Genomic DNA, 27,509 nt, shown 5'->3' with positions numbered 1-27,509 from the left:
GAACTTAGTGCCTTAATTAAAAAAAATTGGAAAAATCCAACCTTTAAGGACACCAATTTTCTTTGTGAATGAATAATGTATCGTAAATAAATAAATGTTCTTCCTTAAAATACAGGGTGCATGAGGCTGGACACCCCTATGTTAAATTCCCATAGAGGCAGGCAGATTTTTATTTTTAAAGGCCAGTTACTTCATGGATCCAGGATACTATGCATCCTGATAAAGTTCCCTTGGCCTCTGGAATTAAAATAGCCCCACATCATCACATAGCCTTCACCATACTTAGAGATTGGCATGGAGTACTTTCCATAAGATCATCTCTCAATGCAAATCAAACCAGCTATTAGGCTAACTGAAATAAAACCATGGCAATCTCTAGGTATGGTGAAGGCTATGTGATGATGTGGGGCTATTTTAATTCCAAAGGCCAAGGGAATTTTATCAGGATGCATAGTATCCTGAATCCATGAAGTAACTGGCCTTTAAAAATAAAAATCTGCCTGCTTCTATGGGAATTTAACATAGGGGTGTCCAGACTTATGCACCCTGTATTTTAAGGAAGAACATTTATTTATTTACAACACATTATTCATTCACAAAGAAAATTGGTGTCCTTAAAGGTTGTATTTTTCCTAATTTTTTTAATTAAGGCATTAAGTTCAATTTCCAAAAGATGATTTTTTATTCCTCTTTTTAGTCAACTTTAGCATGGGTGTCTAAACTTATGCATAGCACTGTAGATTGAACTTCCTCTTTAAACCAACCTATGGTTGTGTTCCCAACCAACAGAAGTGCGTTGGGGTATTCAGTTTTCAATCTAATTAAATCTTTCAGATCTGCTGGGGAAATCCACCTGACCTTTTCGCCCTGAAAACAAAGTTGTTCCGCTTTTTTCTTTCCCATAATCTGATAGAAAGAAGGGATATAACAAAAATTAGTGGCCTGAAATATCCATGTTCTTATTAGCTACCACAAGAACACAAACGGCTTGCTTACCAGTAACTCTGGGGGAAAGATCAGATCCTGAGTTGGGTCGAGGGGTAAGACATCATCCATGCTGAAAAGATTTCCAGATATCTACCAAAAATACCAGTAGTAGAGGAGTTACTATAATTTTGTGTACTACTCTGCTAAAAAAGTAAAGGGTATTCTGTTGTGCTGTTCCACTAATAAAAAGTCACATTTGCAATTGTAAGAATTTCTGTTTCTCATATTGTCTTACATCAGATTCATTGTTGTGGGAATTGCTGCTTTCCATGCAACATTTTCCATTTCCGTCACCATTTTGGCAACATATTGGAGTCTGGAAACATATGGATCACATTATGAACACATGTTAGTTTCCTTCAGTCAAAGTCAATAGTTTTACAAATTGTTACATGTACTGATTGTCACTTCTTTTTTGAAATTTTTATGTTGTATTAAAAGCCATTACATCACAAAATGTTTTGAATCCATCAATTATCGGTCGATATCCAGTGCAACGACACAGATTCCCTTAGAAGAGAGAAAACGCAATGTTAAATGTGTTTAAATTCTTAGTTTTCAAAATTGTGAGTATACGTATTTTTGTTACCTCCCAGTGCCTCTCGAATGTCCTCCATGTTGGGATGCGGGTTGTTTCTAAGTAATGTGTACATGGACATCACCATCCCAGGAGTACAGAACCCACACTGAGACCCATGAGCCTTTGCTATACGCTCCTGAACATAAAACCCCAATGTCTACATGGTTTGTTCTGGACAACCTATTCAAAGAACCTACTTTGAAAGCTGATATGTAGTTTGTCTTTTAGGTAGAATCAGGTACCTGAACAGGATGTAGTTTAGTCTTAGTACTTCCAATGCCCTCGACGGTCACCACCGCCGCACCGTACAGAGCACAAATCGGCTGCAGACACGCGTTTACTGACCAGTGTCTGAAGAACGGATTAAGGATTATGAAACTATTTATGAAATTACGAAACTAAGGATTATGAATTTTTCATTTAAAAACCACTTTATGGTGTAAATCAAGTTTTACGTTCTTTCTAATTGAAACATTGATTTAGTCGAAAGCTGCTAACAAACATTCATTTCGTTTGTTTGTTTGTTTCATATAAAGGTTTTATACTGCTAGTTTTGATATATGAGTAAAAGATACAGCACAGTGTCCTGGACAGAGTCATATCTGGACAGCATCACAGTACAGGCTCCACATCCCCCTCCACCACAGCCATACTTTGTGCCCGTCAGACCCACTGGACACAAAAACATCAAAACAAGCAAATGCAGCCTTGGTGAGTAATCTTTAATAAATATCCTTGGCTAAGTATCTACACCGTTATTTGGAGAATGTTTGTCATATGGCAATTACCATACCTTTCCGTCGCAGGTAAGCCAATAACATCTCTTCTGGATCAGCATTCTTCTCTACTATCTTTACATAAAAATAACAAAAAACATGTAACGACTCAAATATCTTCAATTGATAACTATAAGCCAAACACAGTTTGGTATGTGCCATGTCATGTGACAGGATTTGATTTCTTGGACTATCACACACACCAATGAATTAATATCACCACCAATCTTATTTTACTTGTTTTGAGTTGAATTCTGAGAGAAATGTGGAAACTGGAAACATTAGAATATAGATGAACAACAATCATAGTTATAGTTAGAACAGGGATGGGCAACTTCGGTCCTGGAGGGCCACTGTCCTACAGAGTTTAGCTCCAACCCTGAAAAAATCACCGGCCTGTAACCTTCTAGTAATCCTGATGACCAGCTTGTTCAGGTGTGTTTGATTAGGGTTGGAGCTAAACTCTGTAGGACATTGGCCCTCCAGGACCGAAGCTGCCCATCCCTGAGTTAGAAAGTGTATGTGTGTGAGAAGGGCAAACACATGATGGACTGACTGTGTGTAGCGTAGAAAATCATTTTCATGGCATCATACATAAAGATAAAAGATTTAAAGATTTCTTTTTAGGCTGCTGGCTGACTGTCATGTGCCACGATTCAGGCATACACGTTTAGTCACGCCATTTAGTGCTGGTTATATGTTCAAGCTTGGTTATGTACTTTGAATATGAGAAGACTAAACATAAAATGTATATTCATGAATATTCATCACAGTATAAGTAATAATAATACCAGCATCACAGCTTTCCTTCTTTTGTGATAGTACTTGCACAGCTTGTGACAGCAACTTGAAATTGAAAACACTTTTATTTATGAACTAACACAATATATAAGCCATATATTACATATTAACAATAGTATGAGCCAAAAACTATTAAGAAAATGAAACGTCCACCACATTTTTGCACAAGTTAAATGCCTGTGCCTTACATTTTCAGATCTGCAAACATTTAAAATAACTATCTGTAATTGAATCATACCTTCTTTCCATTAACATAGAAGACAAGCTCACTGTTCACAGATAGAGATGACATGATGAGTTGAGAAGGATCGCAGTGCTCTGTCTCCGGAGATGCTCCTGGTTTACTGACCATCAGTTGAATGAGCGACTGACTGACTGACATCACATGTTAAAGGCTTTGCCCTGCCTTTCATGGTTAAATTCAGGAATGCGTGAAGAAGACGTGCATGCAGGTTTTTCCTCCATTTTTATATCTTTATTTATTGCTTTGGAAATTCTTTGATTCGTTCAAAAAGAAGAAACACTATTAGAGAACAAAAACGATTAGATGCAAAGAGTTCACAAAAAAAATTCACATTTCAGAAATACGACGCCATTAGAAAGTAAAGACCATCATCACATCACACTATCTATACAGACACATGAACTGTTTTAAGTAATGTTTATCAGCCTCATCTTCAGTATCCATAAAGCTATTGATCCTCAGGATGTTGATATTGGACAGTCTGTCCGATTTCCACAGTCTCATCAGGAATGAGTGATGTAAAAAAAAAGAAAAACTTGCATCACAATAGGTGTAATTGTGATTGTCAAAACATTTGGTAACTTTAGTGACAACCTGTTACAATGTTTACATGGTACAATTACTGGTAGGCTACTGTTTCTTTGTATTATTGCTTAACACAATTTTCACGATTCAATTCAATTCTTGGGATTTGATTTCAATCTTGATAAAAAAAAAATTCTCATTTGGATAAATATTAGGTAGGCTACAGTAGATAGCCTACATGTTAATTTTTCTCAAGAAAAAATATATCTCACATAATGCTGTAAACATACAGAGAGCCCTATCAGCTGGTATTATTAAAGGTTAAAAATAACAAATTAAATATAATGCGGTTTTCATTATAATAACAATTATTTAATGACAAGTAAAAATATAATAAATATGTAATATAGTGCACATATTTAGCAAAACAGGCAACTCCTCTCTTTAGCTATTTTTTTCTAGTCAACTAACCTGCTATGGTCATTAAATTGCTTTCCTGAGGTAAATGTAACGTTCTATGCGTTTTATTGACCTCTTTCTGTGGTTGAAAAACACTGATTGATCAATATTTTTTATGAGGCATATTATATACCTTTTGGTAAGTTGTAACTTAGGCTACTGTATCTTTAAATAAAAAGTAACAGATTATCGGTTTACTTGAACTGAGGCGCTATAACGATCTGTCACGTCACATTTACAAGCGCCAAAACGGTATTTATTGTCTGAATTTCGCAATAAAATGGACAGAACCTGAGAGCTGAGAGCGGAGTGTTTTGGTTGTTGGTGTTTTGTTTCTGGAAGTTGTAGGCCATATCAGGAGAGATGTTCTCAAAGTTGATTCTGACATACTGGTCACGATCGCTCCTGGTTTGCTCGTGGTAAAAGCCCAGGGCATGATTGAGCTCATGTTGTACGATGCCATTGTAAATACAGCCGTCCCTTTTGAGGGAGACCACCTGTTTGCCACCAGTTCTACCTAGAGCAGAGAAGCACCTGAGAGGAGAGAGGAAATAAATGGGTTAAATATTGATCTGTTAAATGTTTCTTATAGTATGATTGTTCTAACCCATCTTTGTTGCCAATAACAATGTAGGCCTAGTCGGTCTGAGATGATCTGTCCACAGAGCAGATGCAGGTTTTGGCTGATCTATTGTGGCCTTATTGTTAGACTTGTAACCCGAATGTTGTGGGTTCGATTCTCAATACTTGCAGGAAACAACTGAGGAACCAATGAGCAAGGCACCTAACCCCAATCACTCCCTGGGCGCTGCAGCCGCAGTGAATGGCTGCCCACTGCTCTGGGTGTGTGTGTCCAGTCCACCACGGTTTACAGTGTGTGTGTTCACTACTCCTAATGTGTGTGCACTAACTTCGATGGGTTAAATGCAGAAGACAAATTCTGAGTATGGTTTGACATACTTGGCCTTCACATCACTTCACTTCACTTACTCGGATAATTATCAACGGAATAAATGGACATGAAACTCTTTTTTGATTTAGGTATATAATACACTATGTAGCCTACTATATCAAAGTATATGTGTGAAAATCTTTTATATTTATCTTAAAATATAAATGTCAAGAAAATTACAATAATACAAAAATATGCAAATCAAAGCTTAGCGTGCTGACCCAATTGAACTGAATGCTTTTTATGGTTTACCCTTAGCGATAAAGAAAAAAATAATCACACCCCCTCATTACAATGGTATGACCCGCATTGGGCTTACAAATCACTGTCAGCTGGGAGGGGGTATGTTTTTATGAACTTTCACATATATAGTAAGGCGAGTATATCTTTTACTCTACGAACATTTTTATGATATTTAAGTTTTATAAGTTACAAAACAATAGTTGTAAACGCCTAACTAGCATTATTTTATCAATAAACACCTCTCTAACCCCCCGCACTCCCGTGTAACGGACGGGTCCATTGTTTCCCCCCTCGTTCTTCTTCTGCGCAGGCGCATCAGGCTCTTGCCATCAGGGAGGGTTTTGTGTGTTGAGTTTGGACCTGCTATTGTCTTGCTTTGTTCTTTGGTTCAAAAAGCCGTTTTTTATCTGAATTCATTTCGGTAAGCCCACCATGTATTTTATATACGTATAATAAGCGTATACAGTTTAAACTTGAGGTGTTGTATATCCGTGTTTTAAAAGGATGGACATTTTTTGGGGTAACGTTTATGATCAGCTGTTTAGACCATGATGGCGGAGCTCGCGACATGATATCAATTTAACATAAACGATAATACCTTTAATAGTTCCCGTTGTTTAATGTTAATTCAGTCAAATATTGGCATTGCGCTCGTTTGGGTCTGAAATACTTGTAAATAGTGATTATAAGTGGCTCTTAAAAAATGTTTTGAGTGGTTAGGCCTCATTTTAGCCGGTTAGCTTTAGCGCGTGCCCGGCGCGTGAGTTGCAGTTCAGACCCCAAAAAATAATAATACATAAACGCTATTTAATACATTTATGCAGCAACATATGCAAGTAGTAATTAAACAAGTTTTGGATTTTATCTGAGCAATAATAAACCCTGTATAATTTGCCCACGAGACAACGTGATTGATGCCAAACTTAATAGTTACACGTTGGATTAATTACTACAGGTTTCACTGGAACTAATTAAACCAGTTTATTATTAAAGGTTTAAATCGCTTAAAGTATTAAGGGTATTGTTAAGCGTATTTTCTATTGGAATTTTATTTTTGGCTTTGGAAATGTCCTGCCACATCTACATGCGGTTTCTTTGTGCTTTTCAATGAAATGTTATTAAATTATGTTATTCTTTTCATAGGTGTCTTTTATGAATAATCAAAAGCAGCAAAAGCCAACGCTTACCGGCCAGCGTTTTAAAACTAGGAAAAGAGGTAAGTAGCCTAACATCAGGGCTTCTCAAACTGGGGTCCAGGGGGCTGTGATGGAGTACTAAGCAGTCCGTAGAAAAATTCAGAGAAAAACGGTGTGTACATTTTTCTAACAAGATACTAACAAGATATTTTAATGAGATTTAACTAACTAATTACTGTTCAGTAAAATAAATAATTTTATTAAAGGTATTTAGTAGGGTCTGTTCACATGACGCCGCTTTCAACTGAACATAAGCCGTTCACTTACATGACAGTTTTTAATTGGCTTGAATTTAAAATTTCATGATGCGGGTTCCTGCTTATGAGGATGATCATATTTGGGGCTTTGTGGTATCTAAAGACTTTTTTTTGCACTTTGTACTTCTAGGAACTTAGTTATAGGAACTAGCCACCAGGGTGGTTCCCTGAGAACTAAATATTCCCCTTTGGCCATTTTCCTGGTTGCATTCGCACCGCCAGTAGGAACTCTGAAGTTGTGCTTGTTAATTTTATTTTGATGGTGAGGTAGACATTTATTTTGATGGCTTATTTTGAGCCTGAGCACACATCACTCCCATTCTCCATTTTAGCAATCCTGTCTAAAACATTATTCGATGAAACATAGAAAGATAACATAGTTATACAAACAAAACAGAAACACAGTTATACAAAGAAAATAGACTATAGGTTATATGAAAAAGTATTAGTGTTTGCCGCGTGGTTGAACAGAAATATATTAGGCCTATGTTTCACTTGGTCCCCTTAAAGTTGCGTTGGATTTTCTCCTTATCGTAAAGGTCGAGAGGTCCATCTATTAAGTTTGTAGAGTTCGTTCATGGAGTAAAGATAGACTATAATCTGTGTGTTTACACGATTTTTTTTTCAAAAATGGTTGGTACTGGTGTTTCGTGTGTGTTCAGCCAATCAGCGTACACTTATGCCGCTGGTAGTTCCTATTGTGCAGGGTTAGATCCTACTCTGAAGTAGGAGCTATGGGTGGGACAAAATATCGATAGGGCAGTATACCGTTGTCCTTCTCCGTCTGATACAAGAATCAATATGCTGGCACCAAATATCGATATTTTAATTAATAAAATAACTCTCTAAATAGATTTCTTCATGGCTCCTCAATGTGGCTCTTAACCAATTAATTAGGGAATGTGAACATTGTTAAATGGCCTAAGAAAAAGATTTTTAACAGAATGGTGAACAACAGTGTGAGTAAAATAAGTCCAAAGTCTGGAAAACCTGCACTTAACCTTTTCACAGGCATTTTGTTTTCATAGACCGATATCGTGATGTATCATTAAAGGATTGTCTAGCAATAGATTATCGCAGAATTGCTGTATCGTGATATTATCAGTATTGTGAGCCATGTCTCGTGAGGTACCCTGTAATTCCCACCCCTAGTAGGAGCTAATTTTGTTCCCCCAAAAGGCATTCCTATAGCTAAAATCATTCCCAGTTCCTGCGGTGTGAATGCGCCAAAAGGTCGGTACTTCCGCCATTAGTTCTAGGAACTATGAAAAGGTTCCTCTGGTGCGAAAGCCCCTCAAGAGATTGAAAACCCTTAGCCTCAGGAACTTCCTTGTAAAAAAAAAGTGCCGCCCATTTTAAAACACTCATTTCCCCACAGATGAAAAGGAGAGATTTGACCCTACTCAGTTTCAAGAAAGTATTGTTCAAGGCTTGAACCAAACTGGCACTGATTTGGAAGCGGTTGCAAAGTTCCTTGATGCCTCTGGCGCCAAGCTCGATTACCGCCGGTATGCTGAGACACTCTTCGACATCCTGGTGGCTGGAGGAATGCTGGGTAAGCAACTGTTTATGGCTATTTCAGTGGGCTGGAATTGAAATAAACCATCTTAATTCAATCTTGTATTTGTATATATTAATTTTTTTTCAGCCCCAGGAGGGACTCTGTCTGATGACTTGACCCGTACTGAGTTCTGCCTCTTCACGGCAAGTGAAGACCTGGAGACCATGCAGGCGTACGCTCAGGTATTTACCATATAAACTGCTTGACTGGCAAATAGTCTCACGTTTCAGAGTTTGTTCTGATTTAGTGTCACTGTGATGGATATAAATTGTACTTTTCGGCTTCCTCTTTACATGTTTCAACACATTCACCTTGTGCTATAGGTTTTTAACAAGCTGATCAGGCGTTACAAGTACCTGGAGAAAGGGTTTGAAGAGGAGATCAAGAAGGTAAGCAAAATTGTTGAAATAAGGATTATCACGTATTTGTTAGTCAAACAAAGACCGCATCATTATTCATCTGGAAAGTCCCATAATGTCTTTTTTTGTTTTGTCTTTTTTTTTTTTTTTTTCACAGCTGCTGCTGTTTTTAAAAGGGTTCACCGAGTCAGAGAGGAATAAATTGGCCATGCTTGCCGGAATCCTGCTGGCCAATGGCAATATATCAGCCTCCATCCTGAGCAGCCTCTTTAATGAGAACTTGGTCAAGGAAGGTAACGACAGACTTGTTTAACAGCAGTACTTTCTGAGTGAAGAATATGTAAACTAACTCATCGTCTGGATTTTATTGTAGGGGTGTCTGCCGCCTTCGCTGTGAAACTCTTCAAGTCCTGGATCAACGAAAAAGACATCAACTCAGTTGCTGCTAGCCTGCGTAAAGTTGGCATGGACAACAGGCTAATGGTAAATATCGTACTGCAGACTCAACTCAGGGAAAATCTGATATATAAATAATTGGAGTTATATAATATATATAAAAGCAACAGCGTTTCTTTTGGATTTTCACATTGAAAAACACAAATATAGTTATTGTTTAGTTTAATTTGTTAGTTAGGCCTTAATTGCATTCGGTTTTCTGTAATTGATATCTGGCAACAGCACATTGTTTTTCTGCTCGGGCGAGCAATTCCTAGTAGATGAAGGGCTCATAAGCTTTGTTGCACCTCAAATACCAAGGAAATTGATAATTGTTAATATTCAGAAGCAAATTTACCATACTCATTCTCTCATATGGCTGGGGTATTGCAGAGCGCAGTTTGAGGTGTGCGCCGCTGTTTTGGAGTCTTTGGTAATTTACACATAGAAGCATGGATTGACAGAAGGGGGATAATTACGTTGTCACAGATTTAATATGTATTTGTTATAAATAAAATATTGTTAAAGTTGGTATATTTTAAGAGAATATCTGATGCCCGTGGCAAAGTTTTGGACCTGAACTCTCTTAAGTGGACCTGTGAAGACCTAGTTTTTTTTCTTACCTATCATCCTCTTGCCCAAAACAGGAGCTGTTCCCTGCCAACAAGCGTAGCTGCGAACACTTCTCAAAATATTTCACCGATGCCGGGCTGAAGGAGCTCTCGGACTTTGCTCGCAACCAGCAGTCCATTGGAGCGCGCAAAGAGCTTCAGAAAGAACTGCAAGAGCTGATGTCCCGCGGCGAGACCCTCAAAGACGTGAGTTTGTCTTGTCAACAGCTGTGCTACTTTCCCACTTTCAATTTAAAGATTTAAAAATTCTTAAATAGGCATCCAAATATTACGATTTATTTAAAATATTAAAGATTTTGATTAACGTTATCATCCATATTTTGGCTATGCAGGTTTATTGTTGCCGTAATCAGCTAATGTGTTTTTGTTCCCCAGATCATTGCCTACGTTCGTGAGGAGATGAAGAAAACGAGCATCTCTGAGCAGACAATGATCGGTATCGTGTGGACCAGTGTCATGAGCGCCGTCGAGTGGAATAAAAAGGAGGAGCTCGTCACAGAGCAAGCCATCAAACACTTGAAGGTATCTACATCGCTCATGGAAGCGGCATTACTTCCTTTTATTGAATTTTACCAGTAGTAATATTTTCTGCTAACTTGTTTTGCAGCAATACAGCCCACTGCTGAAGGCCTTCACCTCCCAAGGCCTGTCTGAGCTCACCCTCCTGCTGAAGATCCAGGAGTACTGCTACGACAATATCCACTTCATGAAGGCCTTCCAGAAGATCGTGGTGCTTCTTTACAAAGGTGTGTCTTCTGTACTTGATCCTTTCAAAACTATGCACTTAAGCCAAAGGCTTGCGACACTATGGAAATTTTGTACAAAAATGTTACTTGGCTAGTGGAATACAGAGGTTATATCTGTTTTTTGAAGCTTTTTTTCTTGTTTTGACTGCCTGTAGCTGATGTTTTGAGCGAGGAGGTTATTCTGAAGTGGTATGCAGAAGCCCATGTGGCCAAAGGAAAGAGTGTCTTCCTGGAGCAGATGAAGAAGTTTGTAGAATGGCTGAAAAATGCTGAGGAGGGTAAGCAGTTTTTTTTTTTTTTTTTTTTTTTTTTTTTCTGTTTTAAATGGCTCATGATATTAATTTTTTGCCTGTTGTCTTTATTACCAGAATCTGAATCGGAGGAAGAGGAGGCAGACTAAAACACAATGTCAGCAGAATGTTTTGTTACAGAAGTGCTCGTCTTTCTAATTTTATTTCTTTTTGGCTTTTTTTTTTTTTTTTGATTCTACCTCCTGTTTTTCAAACCATAACATTTAGATGTCATTTAAGGGCTTTATAACAAATGGTTAATTTTAACAGTTTTTTCTAATATAAAGGTTTACACTTAAAATAGCACAAAAGTTGTGGTCAACCTTTGTAATTATTTACTCACTCAAGGAACTTTTAAGTGTCAATACACTTTGGACATCTTAAATTATTGTTAAAATGATTCCTTTATGAATTGACATTCCATTGATTTTGATCAGGCTGCCTTGTTTGCTTTTAAGACGCCCTTTTCTATATGGTATTGATGCCTTCATGCCCCGTCATGATCAGTGTCCACAAAGGGAAGAACAGTCAGCTTGTCTCATTGTGATGTTATTGCCAAAGGGTTAAGTCCTTCTCCCATAACATCCATCAGCGTTCTGTTCCCTGCCTATGAAACTGTACAGCGCTGAAAACAAATTGCTGATCACCCCGTAAAGACCCTTAAATGACTCCCAACCACTTCTATGATGTATCTCCATCTTATTTGTCACCAGTTTCTTTAAACTGAATAACTAATTGACTTTTTTTAAGAAATAAAGACCTAGAAGTATATGCTTTGTGTGTGGTTCATGCCTATTCTTAACATGCTGGTTTTTGAATAATTGCAAAATCAGATTTAAGTCCACCATTTTAAAGGGGTGTGCAATATGTCTTTCACCAGAGGGCACCGCAAAACCCAGGAAGAACCACATTCAGAACATGTTTTTCAAAAAATAATTTATTGGTTTTGAAAGTCACAAGAACAGACTTTTCTTGTACAAAAATATTTGATCATTAAATAGCAGCTTGTTTGATGTTTGGCATGTGCAAAGGACCACTTTTTGAAGACAATTCAAGTATTAGAATGACAGGCTAGTTTTTAAACTGTTTTAGAAGTAGGCCATATTGATATAATGCACTTTGACCTTTATTTTGGTGGGGGAAAATACAATTACAAATGACTTACAAAAGCCATGTCACAGTATTTCCAGTATAGTATGTGATACTTTCATAGCACTTTTTTTTTTTTTTTGGTTGTACATCTTTAGTAAAAGGAAAAAAAAACTCATTTTCACAAAGTGAATGCAAGAAAAAAGTCATGCACAGTCTCCAAAAATACAGGAAAACCTTACAAGTGGAAGTTTTGATTTGTGCAAGAAACACGGGTAAACATTTTGGATTAGAAATGGTGATTCTCTACATCTTGATGCTTTTACAAAAGAAAAACTCACCCTTAAATATTAAAATAGCAGGTGCAGATTCTGGAAATAAACTAAATTGTAATCACAGTAAATGTTAGGCTCAAATTTGTGATTCCTCTTCTATTAATGTAAACTATACAACAAAAGTTTCAGCACATGTGAGAATTCAGTGGTGTACTTGTCTAGCGCATGCTACAAGCCAGAAGCTTGTTGACCTTTCCCCCAAACCAGGGGAAGGCAAGTTCGGTCCTAGAGAGCCGTTGTCCTTCAGATTTTAGCTCCAACCCTAATCAAACACACCTGAACAAGCTAATCAATGTCTTCAGGATTACTAAGGCTACAGGCAAGTGAGGGTTTTTTTTTCAGGGTTGGAGCTAAACTGCAGGACAGCAGCTTTCTAGACCCAAACTTGCCTACCCCTGCCCCAAAACCATTGTTAAATTAAACTGCCCCTTAAGTCTTGCACACTTCGACAAGCAAAAGAGCTGCAGTTAACAATAGCCAATGAGAATTGAGGAACCAGAGGAATTAGCTACTCATGTCTCATAAATATTTTGGTTCCATTTGGTGCAAATGAATTCTCATATAGCTATTTGCATGTTTGTAGGAGATACAATTGTGGAGAATGTTTGTGTATTTGATAAGGGCCTCATTAATAAAATGTTGTGTAGAAACTGTCCTTCATTTGATCTTCCTATCATTTCTCCAATGTGCGTACATGTGATTCAGAGAACTATCCTCTCTTCCAGATGTGAAATAAATAAATCGATAAATCGCAAATGATCTTGAAATTAGTGATCTTGAGTTAGATTTCCAAATACCTGCAGTGCTCCAACTCCGAAGAACAAGTCTGTATGTCTGCTTAGACCCTGACGTGGCACTAAGCAATTTTCAAAGTTAAAGACTTTTAATAAACTAATAATGAACATTGGCATGGATTTTAGCATACACACTCTAAGATCAAATATTTGCATACGCACATTTTATAAATGAGGCATCAAGTGCACACTATTACATTGACAACAGTCTTGATTTGAAATGCAATCTTGTAGCATGCCCAAAGTCCTGTTTGCACCTGGTATTAAGATGCGTTATGGTCGATCGGATCACAAATTGTTTTATTAACAAAGTTCGGGAGATGCACGTTCAGATAATTAACCTGATTAACACGAGAGGGGCGCATTCAGCCAATCAACCCAAATAACGCTAAGAGGTATATATACAGCAGACTTATCTCTGCTCGTTGACAGTTTATCAGCATCCCTCCACCGCCCCATCTCCTCACTTCTAGTCGTAACTATTCTTATCACAACCGGGTGGGGGGTACTCTGGGTTCGGGCCACAATTCAGAGCTCGGAGCCCTCCCCCCAGAGAGCACGCCAAATACGCATAACCCATACTAAATTATATGTAAGTGTGAACTCATGAAGTGGATGACGCTAAATACAGGTGTAAATGGTATTTAGCACTTCACACTTCAGAGGTAGTCGAAAACGCATTCGACCGGATTGCTTTCATAGTATAGATGCTCATGTTGTCGATTCCGTTCGAACAGCCACAAAAAACCTCCTGCTCTCCGCCTACTGACCTAATTCATAAACATTATGGTAAGCACGCTAGCCAGACAGGATTTAAACTTTGTAGGCTGAAGACCCAAGCTTGGTTTGAAGACAAAAAACAAACCCAGCACAATGTTCTCTCACCATTCCTGATTTCTAACATACACTCATAGCGTTCGATGTGGTCTTGTGGCTGTCAGTGCAGAAACGAAAGCTGATGCTCTCCGTGTGTTTTTCCGGCGTCTCCGGCGCGTTCAAGCTTATTTTGTCCATTAGATCGAAAGATCTGAAAAAGCCAATACATTTACCCGCCCATGGACCTTACGATCGAAGAAAGCAGGACAGAAGTGGTTGAAAGGGGACAAAAAAGAGGTGTAAACAGGTACGTGTCTCCCTCGTCTACATGTGATAACATTGACCAAGACCAGGTGACCATAATACCAGGTGTAAACAGGGCCCAACATGTATATGCTTGTGATTTGGACTTGTGGTAACATGGCCTTCTCTCACGCAATGTCAATGGAATCCACAAGACCGAATTTGGTGTTATATGATTTATAAGCACAAGCTTCTCTTTTGTGTTTGCAGTGTGACCTTGTTGTACCCATTTCCCTGAGCATGCACTGGTGCGCGCTTCTACATGACTAGTCTATGCGGCGTTATGTCTAGTCAAGTCTATGCGGCGTTACGTCACCAAACTGTGGACTCAAAGAAAGACAGCAAGGACTGCGGGTAGCATTTGAGACAAGACTATATCATATTTGGGGTCAGGGTCATGACCCAAGGCTCGTGTTAGGGATCATGTACCTTGTTCCCAAGACATGGAAGATTATGTTCTCATTATGAAATACTTCCACCTTTAGAATTCAGTCATGCCACTTGAACTTTCTAATAAATATTTAGAATGCTTTGCCCAACCCAAGTTCTCGTGCTGAGGTTAGATTCTTATGTGCAGTCTCCTGAGAGCCATGTTGGGATTGGGGTCCCAGCTTAGATGTGGAGACAAGAGGGAGGGGATGAGATTTTGCCTGCCGTTGTACTGACAGCGACTACTGCAAACCGCAAGGTTTCAGTTACCATCATGTGACGTGCAAGAGGCAGACACAAGACTGTTTTTTAAGGCAAGGGATGGTGTAGCTTACTATATCTGATACTGAAATAGCCTCCCACCAGGTGCAACATTACATATATTCTCCGGTTACATTAACCAATACACAGTTGATAAGGTGGCCACACATGCAGAAGCAACACATTTATAGGAAATGCAGAAAAAGTGCAGATTCTTCAAGAATCTTTTAAAGAAGATCTCTCTTCTTGTCGCTCATTTTGTCTGTCCTCAGAGATAAAAAAAAAAAAAAAAACATACAGCAGAAAGTCTTGTCTCTGTGCAAGGCGATGTCTCTATACATGTAAACATTCAGAAGTTGAGAGCTTGTATATAGCAGCAGTCAGTCAGAGAACTTCTGCTGTCACGCAGTTGTTTGCTTTTCCCCGTCTCTAAGCTGCAGAAGTAGATGATAATTGAAAGGTGTTAGAATTCACACATGCACAATTTTTATCATATCAGTTTACAATTCTGTGTGAAATACACAGGCATGCGTTATTGCTGTTAAACAGCTAAAAGGACAATTCGAGGAAAGGTAGTTGCATTACTACTGGCAGGTAACATGAAATCCAATAAAGTTTGGTATGCAAATATATTCCCAAATACGCCACAATTTCTGGACATTTTCAGGCAAGCCCAACCTTTAAAGACTCAACAGGTAGAAGTTGATAGTTTCGCCACCTTCAAGGACTCACCATTTTCCTTTGGTTACTCAGGCAAAAGGTGCAGATGGGTCGTACTGGTGGGGTTTTGAGGTTGGTGTTGCTTTGTAAGATGTTTTGATATTTTAGACACGGTTGCCCGTCCCTGCAGTCCTCCCCTAGCAGAAGCACGTTGGCCAGGTGTGAAATGTAGCTTGATGCCAATCGCAGAGTCTCGATTTTCGACAACTTCCTGTCGGCCGGCTCCGTGGGGATGAGGGTCCGTAGAGCCGTGAAGGCGGTGTTGACGCTGTGTGTACGGTCTCGCTCCCGAGCATTAGCTGCCTGCCGTTGTTTACTGACCCCTGAGAGTCTACGGCCTCCTCTGTGTCTCCCCGCCTCCCTGTGGCCCCGTGTTGGGCTCCCCGTGGATTTCTCCGAACTGTCGCTGCCGCTGTCGAGCTCATCAGGGTCGGAGGGTAAGCTCTGGGTATCGTGTGCAGGATGTTCATGAGTTAGCCCTCGTTCGCCTGCAGTGGACTTCATGGCGTGCAGAGACAGACTGGTTGTTGTGGGTAGTCCATGGCATAGATGCTGGCTGCCCATGGTGCTTTAAGCTGAGTGAAAATAGCAGCCGGGGGGCAGCTGCGTCTGATCCGGTGTCCAGAGATCTTCCGTGGCCCCGTGGCACTTCAGCATGCCATTTCTTGAATGACTGATCCCTTTCTGGATTTGTCCGCTACCATGTGGCTGTGGAAAAGGATGGACAGGTGGAGCTGAGGGGCACCTGTCATGGCCCAAAGAAGGAGGACGTTTGAAGATATATAAATAAATGCACACACTAACACACATACAGGGATTTGGGTGTTTGTTACTCCTTTGGGCTGTAATATTTGGGTACCGGGTCCTCTGGGTGATCTTGATGATTTGCTGTACTTTCTCTGAGAAGACCCACCTCTGTTTTTGTCCCTTCATTCTAGTCCATTCATCTCTCGCTCCTGATATTGTTTGCTTAAAATATCATGTTCTCTATGGCTTAAACATGTATTTGCATGCTATATAATATGTATGCAATAGCTAAGCAACCTTGTTGTTTGACCCAGTGCTAAATTTAGCCCAGAAAAGTTTACAGACAGAGACTGTTGTCGTTGCCTGTAAAATTCGTATCACATGGGCTATGGGTCACTTCAGGTCCAAAAGGAGAGACACAGTTGGGACTTTACTGCACATAGGGGGCAGTGTTTCAAATCTGACAGAATGTTATTCAAAAAACCTGTTTGGCATGCTAACAATGAGAAAGACTGTGAAGAAAGTTATTGGAGAGCTTTTTACTTAAATCAAGTTTTGTGTTACTATCAATGTAGCTGCAATCATTTGCTTACTTGTAGGTGTAATGAACATTGGTGTTCTGAAAGTTTACAAAAAAAAAAAACCTACTTTGCCAGAAGTTTTGACTTCCACACCAACAACACCACAGGAAACATTTAAGTGATATTGAAACCATTTAACTAAGGGGCTGTTTACACAACTTTTCAACTAAAAACTGAAAACTCTTTATGCGCTTTGGCCGTTCATTTACATGACAACTGCGTTTTGGGGGATTGAAAACGCAAACTTTTGAAAACAGTGCAAGTTTTTGAAAATGATACCGTTATCATCTCTGTGTAAACTGCAAAAACGTGAATTTGTGAAAACGGTGACATCATGCACATGCGTATTACGTCATGTGTTCAGTTTATAGGGGCGTAGTGTTTTTTACAAAGTGACATCGCCAACTACTGGCCTGCCATGCATAATGCAGCGTGTTTAGTAGGGCTGCACAATTAATCGCAATGAAACCGCATGTGATTTGGCAAAGGCTGCGATTATTTTATGCGCAGCTTGTCAATGCAGTGCGGCTGATCGGTAGTAAATGCTGCTCCACCTGAACGCCAGAGGATGTCTCACACAGACACGCCAAATATGCCCCACCGCATAAGAACAACAACACACATCATTCCAGGAAATCCCTATTTCTAGAAGGATGCTCAACTGTCATTATGAAGTGAGTTGGGAGTAAAAGCATGTTATTAAATGTCTTTTGTTGGACAAGAGGTTCATAAATGCTTCTCATGTTTGGAAAGATGTTTGACACGTGTTGCTTTTTTCAAATGCCTGTGATAAGTGACTAAAACTCAGTGCTTTCAGATAGAGCAGCGTTTACCGAGCCGTACATCAATGACAAGCAGGGCATAACAAATAATCACAGCCTTTGTGATAAGCCAAATCGGTTTAAGTGCGATTAATCGTGCAGCCCTAGTGTTTAGTCGTTTTCGCAGATCCGTGTGAACTTCTTTTTTACTCGTTGTCTGTACACGAAAAATGCAAAGGAAAAACTTTTCCATTATAGTACAGACCCTTTCCAAAAAATTAGAATATCATGGAAAAATTCCATTCAAAACGTTAAACTTCCATAGATTATAGATTCAGGGCCCATAACTTAAAGGATTTCAAGTATTTAGTTGTTTATTTGTACATAATTTGGGCTTCCAGCTAATAAAACCCATGAAAACAGGATTTAAATTTTTTTGAATATTACAGTAATTACACAGTTATACCATGGTCATTGAACCAGGTTTTGGTTCTTTTGGCAGTGTGGGCAGGTGCAAATCCTGCTGGAAAATGAAGTCAGCATCTCCATAAAGCTTGTCTGCTGAAGGAAGCATGAAGTGCTCTGAAAATGTCCTGGTAGACGACTGCGTTGAGTGGACAGCACAGTGGACCAACACCAGCCGATGACATGGCTCCCCAAACCAACACAGACTGTGGAAACTTCACACTGGACTTCAAGCATCTTGGATTGTGTGCCTCTCCATTCTTCCTCCAGACTCTGGGACCTTGGTTTCCAAATGAAATGCAAAATTTGCTCTCATCAGAAAAGAGGACTTTGGTCCACTGTGCTTTATTAAATCCAGAGTCAACGCAGCCGTCTACCAGGACATTTTCAGAGCACTTCATGCTTCCTTCATTTTCCAGCAGGATTTGCACCTGCCCACACTGCCAAAAGAACCAAAACCTGGTTCAATGACCATGGTATCACTGTGTAATTACTGTGTGATTTCATGTAATATTCAAATTTTTTGAAATCCTGTTTCCGTGGGTTTTATGAGCTGGAAGCCCAAATTATGTACAAATAAACAACTAAATACTTGAAATTGTTTAAGTTGTGGGCCCTGAATCTATAATCTATGGAAGTTTAACGTTTTGAATGGAATTATGGAAATAAATAAACTTTTCCATGATATTCTAATTTTTTGGAAAGGGTCTGTACATCAGTGTCGCATAAATGTACCCTAAAAGTCTTTTAACCAGTAGCTGCAGTTAGTGTTAGCTTGTAGCTCACAGAATTAGCACTGTATAAGTGTGCTCTCTCTTGTATGCTGTCATCCTATTTCTCTTTAATGCCCTGTCTGACTGAACAGCCCAGGTGTGTCCATGTCTCTTGCAAGCGCATACTGTGTTCCATCTAAAAATATCAGTTAGAGTTCACCATATAATGCATTGCTGCTTTTTTGTATGCTAGTTTAGGCAGTGTTTTAATTTTTGGTTTATCTATTAAGTTTAGTTACACTCTGTTATGAAAAACATTTACTTGATCATTTTTTATCTTTAGTCATATTCTATGGTTTAGTTCAGTTGTTCCTGTCCTGCAGAGTTTAGCTCCAATTTGCCTCAACACACCTGCCTGGAAGTTTCTGACATGCCCAGTAAGACTATAATTAGCTGGTTCAGGTGTGTTTAATTGGGGTTGGAGCTGAACTCTGCAGGACAGTGACCCTCAAGGAGCAGGATTAGACACCCCTGATTTAGTTAGACTCAGTAGTAGGTGAGTAGACTCATATTTTCATGTAACCACCACTAGATGTCAATAGCACACCACTAGAGATTGTCATTCCACCTTTTAAAGGCAAGAAGCACAAACAGTGTGTACATGTTAATGTTTGAAAATTGACAAGAATATAAGTGAACTAATGGGGCATGAAAACAAAAATAAAATCTAGTGTGCTGTTGCCATATCAGAGATTTGAAGTTCTAATGTGGAAATTGTTTTATGAGCAGTCAAATCATAATGTATCGAACTTGTCGGGCCTTCATTTATATCTAAATTCCCAATGATTTCCCTTTAGCCTTTTGGTAAGTTTGTCCAAATTAGTTAACTGATAAATCTTTTCTCTTATCCATTCACATGACACCTCTTTACTAATTTGTTTAACCCTCTAAGCTCTTCTTGCAGAGCTAACATGCTAACGCAATGCGCGTGCTGCATCCTCAATGAGCCGCCCGTGGCCCAAACATACGCTCCAACTGGTTTGTTGTTTATCCTGACAGCATCGCCTCTAATCTTTAAGAGTGCCTGCTGGGATGCAAAACAAAGATACGCCATTGTAATCCTCTGAGAGTTTGCTTGGCACTTAAATTTGCAGGTGAAAGCTCCTGGTAAGTTGCAGAAACCAGGCATTGGCTTATAGCAGAGGTTTCCTGGATACCCGCCTTCGTGGAAGCAAGTGGAGCATGAAACAATTCATAGTTTTATTGAACAGTTTTGCAGCTCCAAGTTTACATAGACAATATGACATAGTTTACACTCCGGTTCCAGTTGAGCGAAGGTGAGTGCCAATTAGCATTTTAAAGGCCTAACTTCCTGTGGAGCAAGATTATAAAGCTCTGTGCACACATTTTTTTAAGCACCTGTTTTTAAACTCTGTTGGAAAGAGTGTGATTAGATTGCAAAATTAGAACTCTTTCAAAGCCCCAACAAAAACTGCACAGTCTCTGGCATCTCTCTCTCTATAGTTTTGGAGTGATTTTAAATAAAGGTCACCGTACAAAGGATGCCCCGTCCACCTACATAAATTCACACACTTTAACTAATCTATTTTGAAACCATGCCATAAAACATAATCCAAGTGCTAAGGGCAATTGCAAATCATATCTGTGAGATGCTGGTCTACTGCACAGAAGCACCAAGAGACCATTAGCATCTAGTTATGCAGTACATTTTCATGCCCTCGTCGTGCAGTATGCATATTAAATAAGATAGTCTATATTAGATAAAATGCTAAAATCACATTTACACTTTAAAATTTTTAAACCATATTACTTCCCAATTAAGTGAAAAATTGGGTGAATTTTAAATAATTTTACTACTGTGGTTTGAGTTGGTTGACATTTTTGCTGTTTGTGCTAATTGTGCTATGCTAACGTATACAATGTTTAAGCTTTTTCTTATACCCCAATAACCCCTTCCATCATGTTAGTCTTTTGTAAAATCCAGGTCCTTAAAGTTGATATGTAACGGATTAGATCATATCTTCCATATTGTGATGTACATCTGAGTGAAATGTATCATCGAAAAAGAAAAAAATGTGGGACGGGACAATGAAGGTGGAACTGAATTCGAGCTTGCAGTTGAATGTAAGAAAGGGGCATGGTTTAAGCAGACTAAATAATTGGAAAAGTCCGGCATACGTCACCAGCAGTGTTGACAGGTCCACGGTTTTCCCGTGAAATTAGGCTACTTTTACACTGTTGCCGCTGTGGGTAGTTTTTGAAATTTGCAGGTTGTTGCGAGATTTTCACAGGGGAAACCCACTGGAATGTAATTGAGCTCATTTTGATTAGCAATTGGGAGGGTTTTGTTGTGGAAACCTGGCACCCCTGGTCACCAGAGAGAATTCTGGAATTTCACTGGAAGATTGAGTTATGACATTTTGATAAAAAAAATGTGGGTAAAATGTGGGGAAACTTATGCATAGATGAATCATTCACAAGATTACAATTAGAAAACAGAATAAACATCAGACAATATTAACAAAGGATTTAGTGAACTCTGTGATGTTTTATGGTTTTAATTTTGATTGAATCACTCTAAAGTTATAGAGTTCACAACTATGTAACAGAAACAACCCATTAAACCCAACAAAAGACAGAGAGAGAGTGGAAGAGACAGAGTGAGAGACCATATAATAAGGTAAAGAAACATATGAAAGTCCAGCCCAGATGAGAGACACACTTCATGCTTTTATTTCTTCTGCTCGGCAGGAGAACCTTATGAGGGTCACTCTAGTGCCCTTGCTGACCATTAAAGGCAACTAATTGGAGCCCAGGGACAGACAGCTCTGAGAGCAGCAGAAGAAAAGTGTTCCCAGAGAAGATCTCTTCAAGGGAAAAAAGTAAATACTACTGTAGTTTTGGACCACACTCCAGCACCTTCTTACTACTCAAGAGAAAGAAGGAAAAAGGAAGGGGGGAAAGTCTGAGGTGATGGGTTTCTGGATGATATTTGGTTTATTCTTGAGTCATCATGCAAGAGATTTGATCTGGCCAGAAAACTGCTTTTCTTTCTTCTCAGCTTTTCCCTTTTCCTCCTCTAATCTCTCTGCGTGCTGGTCTTCAGAGACTGCATGCTATGGCATTTCAGTTTTAGCCCATTTGGAGACATAAATTTGTACCTAAATGTTACTAATCGGATTCTATAGACTAGCATAGTCACATTTAGCCAGCTAATTAATGCAACAGGAATAATTTACAGTTATTATTGCAAAATATACCCAGACATGGTGATAAAGACCTTGACATAAAGCAGGCGGCTCTTTTGTCACCCTGAATGTTTTTATTTTTGCATTAATGAGCGGCGTACCGTAGGTTGCTTGCTACAGTACATGAATACTTGCCAAATAAATACATCACATAACTAATTGAACTTGTTAGATAAGCTAATCAAACATAATTTACATGAATTCATTTAGCACTCTTTTATCCTAAGTGACTTGAGGAAAACATTGATACAATAACTTGTTTAGATTAGCTTAATGCTTATGCTTATCTGCAATCTAAGATAACATTTAGCTATGAGGTAACATGTCTTCATCCATTTAAGTTCTTTGTCATTTCTTACAATTTTCTTGTTCTTCCAAGCAATGTTGAGGCCGCTTTTACTGCAATCTGTAACCACTTTAAGTCAGAATGTTTGCTACTGCTAATCCGTCAAGTCCATAGAAAACAATTTATTGGTACTCAGTAAAATATCTCACCTCATGGTTCATGTCATGTTCAAACAATAGATCAATAATCCTTCAATATGACCTCTAGACTAGTAAAGTGTGATTGAGAGAGCATATAGCATACATTGGACAATCCCCAAGGTTTAATTATAACACATGGCGTGAGAATCACAGCTTGACAAAAAGATGTTAGAAGGCTGTCATCATCCTCACCATAGTTAACACATCTCAACATGCTAAATAACAACACTGAAGGAGGTAAGAACACAAATATATGGCTTAATCTTCCTCTGTGGACCCATGTGCTTAAAGAGACCTTAAAACACATATTATTAAAGAAATAATGAGAGGTAGTGCGTACTGCAATACGAAGTGAAGCTGATTACCTAAAACCCTCTTGACTAATGTTAAATAACTGTAGCCTCTCGTGTCAAATTTACATTAATAAATGGCTGCAATGGGGGAATTATAAAAGACACCAGTGTTTAATCATTTATAATAATAGCAATATTCTATAGTATATTCTAGTATATTAGCCTAACTATTTACTATTCATTTTCTAAGTAGCCATAGCATAAACAAGAGAACTATGGCTGCTTTTAAAACATATGTGTACTGAGATTATTATTACGTACATGAATTATGCACATGACTGATTAATCGCAAATTAGATGCATTACCCAGAGGATATTTACACGATTGAAGACTTCATAGCTATAAATTTCTTTCTCAAGGTCACATTATAATTAGACATTTCCAAGATCTAAAGGACAGACTGAGAGCAATCTGTTGAACGTTAACTGGAAGAGAATTAAATAAATGCCTTTTTTATTAGGTTAAGAAGACTCCATAAAAAAGTTAATTTAGCCCATGGAGCTCAAATGTAGGCCACTTCAAAATCAAAAGAAAAACAATAACTTTTCATTATATTTCCATTACTGTTATACTTTATATTTTTGGGGGCAAATGACTCAAACATTGTTTTGGTCCAACTTAAACTAACAAGACAATTCTTCCCGCGTCTTCATCTGTGTTGATATGTTTGTGAGACAAACATATGCTGAATAAAAAGACATCGACAGAGACTATTTTTCTCCACGGTTTAGCTCCAAAACCACTAAGATTCAGAGCAAAAGAACAGACTTTGTGCATATGTTTGCTTGCCTTGGCAGACATTCAAATGAACTTTTAACGCACGCGCGCTTCACTCACTGTCTATCTATGGAAGTGTCTGCCGCCGTTTGTCAGTAATTGACTGGCCTTGATGGAGTCTAAAGTATTACGATTAAAATCCAGGTTTCCGTTTTCCCCATAATCCTCGTGTTCCTATTCCCACCCTGTAGAAGTTCACACCACCTGTGGCGATAAGTCTGACAGTGAGATGATGAAATTCTTTGTCATGCCGTCTTAACGGGAGGTACGAGACAGGGAGGAACGCCTCTCTGGGGAAACACACACACTCAGTCAAACACACATGGGCAGACACATTTGTAAGGTGCTTAAAGTTGTGTACTTGTTGCATTATCTCAACGTGCAAGGATTTTTTAATGTCTTTAATTGAAGAGTTATCTGAAAATCCCCTATGACTTTCCGTAATACTTCGCAAAAGTCGAAAGCCCTGTGCAGGACGACAGGCAGATCTTAAAGGGACCATGACCAAAAATGAAAGTTCTGTCATCATTTAGCTACTCTAACAGACCTTAGTCAGGTTGGAGGCCAAAATGAATTTTGCGTGGCTTAAAACGAGTAGTCTTTACAATGGCATGTGCTGTATTTTTTGGTCATCAGGTAATTTTCACAACTTTCAAAACAGTTTTGTGGCGTTTTTGTCTACTGATAGCACACGGACATATCAGAGATGTCTATTTGATGTCTGCATTTACATCTGCAAGATGAGCATTTTTGTTCATCTGCAATACATCTCCTCTCAGATGTCATATAGGCATCTAGAAGATGTTTGTAAGATGTTTATGGTTTAGAATGTATGTAAAACTGCTCTTTCTTAGATGTTTATCAGATGTATTACACAGCAGATGTTTTCCAGATCTTTAACAGACATCTCACAGACGTATCTGTGCTATCGCTATCCATGCAATTACAATGAATGGGGTCTGAGGCAAAAAAAAAAACAACAACAACTGGAATACTAGGAAATATTATTACGATTTAAAATAGCTGTTTTCTATTTTAAAATATAATATGTGATGACAAAGCTACGGAGCTCCTACAGGGACATGGTGGTGGGGAAAAAAATGAGATGGGAGTAAAAAAAAATATGTCAATGCTTTTGCGTTCCCATGAGACGTTCCCTTTGCGTTCATTTGCAAAACCTTTGAGTTCCCTCGCAAAAACTTTGGAGTTCCTTCACAAAGAGTAACTTAAAAGTTTCTCTGGAGAACGCAAAACTTCTGCGAGAGAATGAAAAAAGCTTTGACGTATATTTTTTCCTCCCATTTAATTTTTTTTTTTTTCACCATATGTCCCTTTAGGGTCTCCGTAAAACAAAGCTACATTTTCAGCATCATTACTCCAATCTTCAGTGTCACATGACCCTTCAGAAATCATCCTAAAATGCTGTTTGCTGCTAAAGAAACATTACTTATGTTGAAAACAGTTGTTTTGCTTAAAGGATAATTCCGGTATTTAGCACTTTGAGTCTCTTTTCTGGTTTGTTTTGGATGAACTAGAGTGGTGGACACAGAAATAAATCAACTTTTTGACTCGTTTAGAATCGCCTTTGACCGCTTCAGAGTGGCTGTCTACGGGCATGCACAAACATGTCCTTAAAACAACCCTTAAGGGCCCTACACACCGGGACGAATATCGGCGGGCGTTATTCGCCAGCGTTTTTCAACACGTTTTTTGTGTTAACACCCAAGCGATTTTCGCTGACGATGAGCCGAGTGAACATGCAAATTCATTCCCTGACATTAGATGGCGCTTAATGTAAAACAGAAACCACTCCATAACAATTCTCTTTTATCAAGATTTTTGTAGTCGCTGTCGCGTTTGTCATATAGTTCTTTATGTTCCGACACCAACGAGACCAGCAGCTCTACAATCATCTTGCCTTCCATCTTCCTCGTCTTATTTCTTCCCGGCAGTGTAGACGCTACTTGGTGTATATCTTCTTCGCCGTTACGTATGTGTGCTCGGCAAGACCGTTTTGTGTTTGAGCGCCCCCAAGTTGTGTTTTACTGTAACTTCAGAAGCTCCAGACACGTGAACAAAAGCGCCAATCTCATTGGTCGGATAGTTTTTTGACGCGGCGCGTCAAACCAAAAAAACGAACCCGAGGCGTTTTTTAAAAAATGACGCTTTTACGCGTGACGTTTTTCGCGCCGGTGTGCACACTCACATTGGCGCCCTTTGTTTAGTCACGAGGCGTTAAACGTCGGCGAATATCGCGCGTGAAATTCGTCCCGGTGTGAACAGGACTTTAACGTTCGTTTTCAAAACTGTGCAACTCACCGAGTGGTTAGTGATGTTCGTTGATGTTCCAAAACAAGTACAGTAGTGAAATACAGTTTCTGTCGTGTTTTATTTGGCATTTTGTAAAATCCCATTGATTTCTGTTGGAGGACTCATTGCTCGTTGATATTACTGTGCTAACACTTCAGACTCAAATATCGAGCGGAAGTTTATACGCGCTTGTGAGGTATCTGAAAAAATAGTTCCACTATAGCAAATAATACATTGCGCCAATATATTTGTTTTTAATCATCAATGAACACCACTAACCACTCGGTGAGTTGCACAGTTTTGAAAACGAACGTTAAGGGTTGTTTTAAGGACATGTTTGTGCATGCCCGTAGCCAGCCACTCTGAAGCGGTCAAAGGCGATTCTAAACGAGTCAAAAAGTCGAGACAGGACCCAAGTTCATCCAAAACAAACCAGAAAAGAGACTCAAAGTGCTAAATACCGGAATTATCCTTTAATATTTTTCCGGATTCTTTGATTAATCAAAAGAACAGCATTTATATGTATTTTGTAACATTCTAAATGAGCAATTTAATGCATCCTTGCTATAATAAACATTGTCTTTCCAAAAATACACCCAACTTTTGAATGGTAGTCTGTGCTTTATATAGTTATTCATACTCAATAAATCAAACACTAATCGGCCTCATTGCAACCCTTTCAAACCACAGTTTGAAAGCGTTAAACAACAGCGAGTTGTTTAATGTTTACCGTCCTTTTCTCTCTTTTTGCGCACCTCAGGTAATCGTATACGAACAGCTGGATTATTAGCTATGCATGAGAGGAACTATCTGCGACTGACTCATTAATGGCCGCCATCAATGGCCGTTAATTAGTTTAGATGCTTGTTTGTGTTGTCACCGAGATGTCTGTTTGTATTTGCGGTAAAACTGCAGCCACTGCACGCTCCGCCAGGCGTGACACAAACAGCATGTTTACGTGTTTTTTTTAACATTCCAGTCACATTAAAGGGGACGTCCTCAGAGAAATAGAGTGCAACTGAGTTTCAGGCCACGTAGTCGGAGGAAGGATGGCAGAGGATGCTAAATTGTCTGTGCCTTGGCTTGAATAACAAGAGAGATTGTTTTTCTGTCAAACATAACTTTAAACTGCAATGCATTAAAAAAGACCGTCAGAAATCAAAGGTCATTTAGAGGTGAAGCGTGTCATTTCTGCATCACTAAACGGAATGGCATAAATGTGAGTGGATGTTAGAAAGAAGTCAAAAGAGCCAAAA

General features: G+C 38.9%; 3 protein-coding genes across 3 annotated transcripts in view; 1 reads left to right on the top strand and 2 right to left on the bottom strand.

Moving 5' to 3' along the window:
• aox5 (aldehyde oxidase 5) overlaps positions 1-3,493 on the bottom strand; it is a 60,813-nt gene extending 57,320 nt beyond the window's left edge. The window contains exons 1-9 of the mRNA XM_079891283.1: positions 3,383-3,493; positions 2,361-2,418; positions 2,143-2,239; positions 1,810-1,918; positions 1,577-1,703; positions 1,436-1,497; positions 1,223-1,303; positions 997-1,077; positions 765-906 (exon numbers count right to left, since the gene is read on the bottom strand). Of these exons, the coding sequence (XP_079747409.1) occupies positions 765-906; positions 997-1,077; positions 1,223-1,303; positions 1,436-1,497; positions 1,577-1,703; positions 1,810-1,918; positions 2,143-2,239; positions 2,361-2,418; positions 3,383-3,436 (811 nt within the window). The 5' untranslated portion in view covers positions 3,437-3,493. The remainder of the gene's footprint in view (positions 1-764; positions 907-996; positions 1,078-1,222; positions 1,304-1,435; positions 1,498-1,576; positions 1,704-1,809; positions 1,919-2,142; positions 2,240-2,360; positions 2,419-3,382) is intronic.
• Positions 3,494-5,875: 2,382 nt separating this feature from the next.
• bzw1a (basic leucine zipper and W2 domains 1a) lies at positions 5,876-11,590 on the top strand. Its single transcript, XM_079891582.1, has 12 exons — positions 5,876-5,988; positions 6,711-6,783; positions 8,399-8,575; positions 8,669-8,763; positions 8,905-8,970; positions 9,098-9,233; positions 9,314-9,423; positions 10,023-10,193; positions 10,383-10,529; positions 10,615-10,753; positions 10,909-11,031; positions 11,122-11,590. The coding sequence occupies exons 2-12, from the start codon at positions 6,720-6,722 to the stop codon at positions 11,151-11,153; spliced, it is 1,260 nt and encodes a 419-aa protein (XP_079747708.1). The 5' UTR covers positions 5,876-5,988; positions 6,711-6,719; the 3' UTR covers positions 11,154-11,590.
• A 379-nt stretch (positions 11,591-11,969) lies between these two features.
• On the bottom strand, positions 11,970-17,099 carry LOC307170469 (transcription factor 15). The gene is made up of 2 exons (XM_079891583.1): positions 15,803-17,099; positions 11,970-15,504 (listed from the first exon to the last, which is right to left on the bottom strand). Exons 1-2 carry the CDS (start codon positions 16,352-16,354, stop codon positions 15,472-15,474), a joined length of 585 nt encoding a protein of 194 aa, XP_079747709.1. The 5' UTR covers positions 16,355-17,099; the 3' UTR covers positions 11,970-15,471.
• Between the last annotated feature and the right edge of the window lie 10,410 nt (positions 17,100-27,509).

The sequence above is a fragment of the Squalius cephalus genome (assembly GCF_949319135.1).
Source record: "Squalius cephalus genome assembly, chromosome: 13".
NCBI classification, from domain to species: Eukaryota; Metazoa; Chordata; class Actinopteri; order Cypriniformes; family Leuciscidae; genus Squalius; species Squalius cephalus.
This window is presented reverse-complemented; position numbering and strand designations above follow the sequence as displayed.

Coding starts and splice junctions, on each gene's coding strand:
- bzw1a (XM_079891582.1), top strand. CDS start 6,720: ATGAATAATCAAAAGCAGCAAAAGCCAACGCTTACCGGCCAGCGTTTT. Junction 8,971..9,097: donor TTGAAGAGGAGATCAAGAAG/GTAAGCAAAATT, acceptor TTTTTTTCACAG/CTGCTGCTGTTTTTAAAAGG. Junction 10,194..10,382: donor GCGGCGAGACCCTCAAAGAC/GTGAGTTTGTCT, acceptor TTTGTTCCCCAG/ATCATTGCCTACGTTCGTGA.
- LOC307170469 (XM_079891583.1), bottom strand. CDS start 16,354: ATGGGCAGCCAGCATCTATGCCATGGACTACCCACAACAACCAGTCTG. Junction 15,505..15,802: donor TGAGTAACCAAAGGAAAATG/GTGAGTCCTTGA, acceptor CTACTTCTGCAG/CTTAGAGACGGGGAAAAGCA.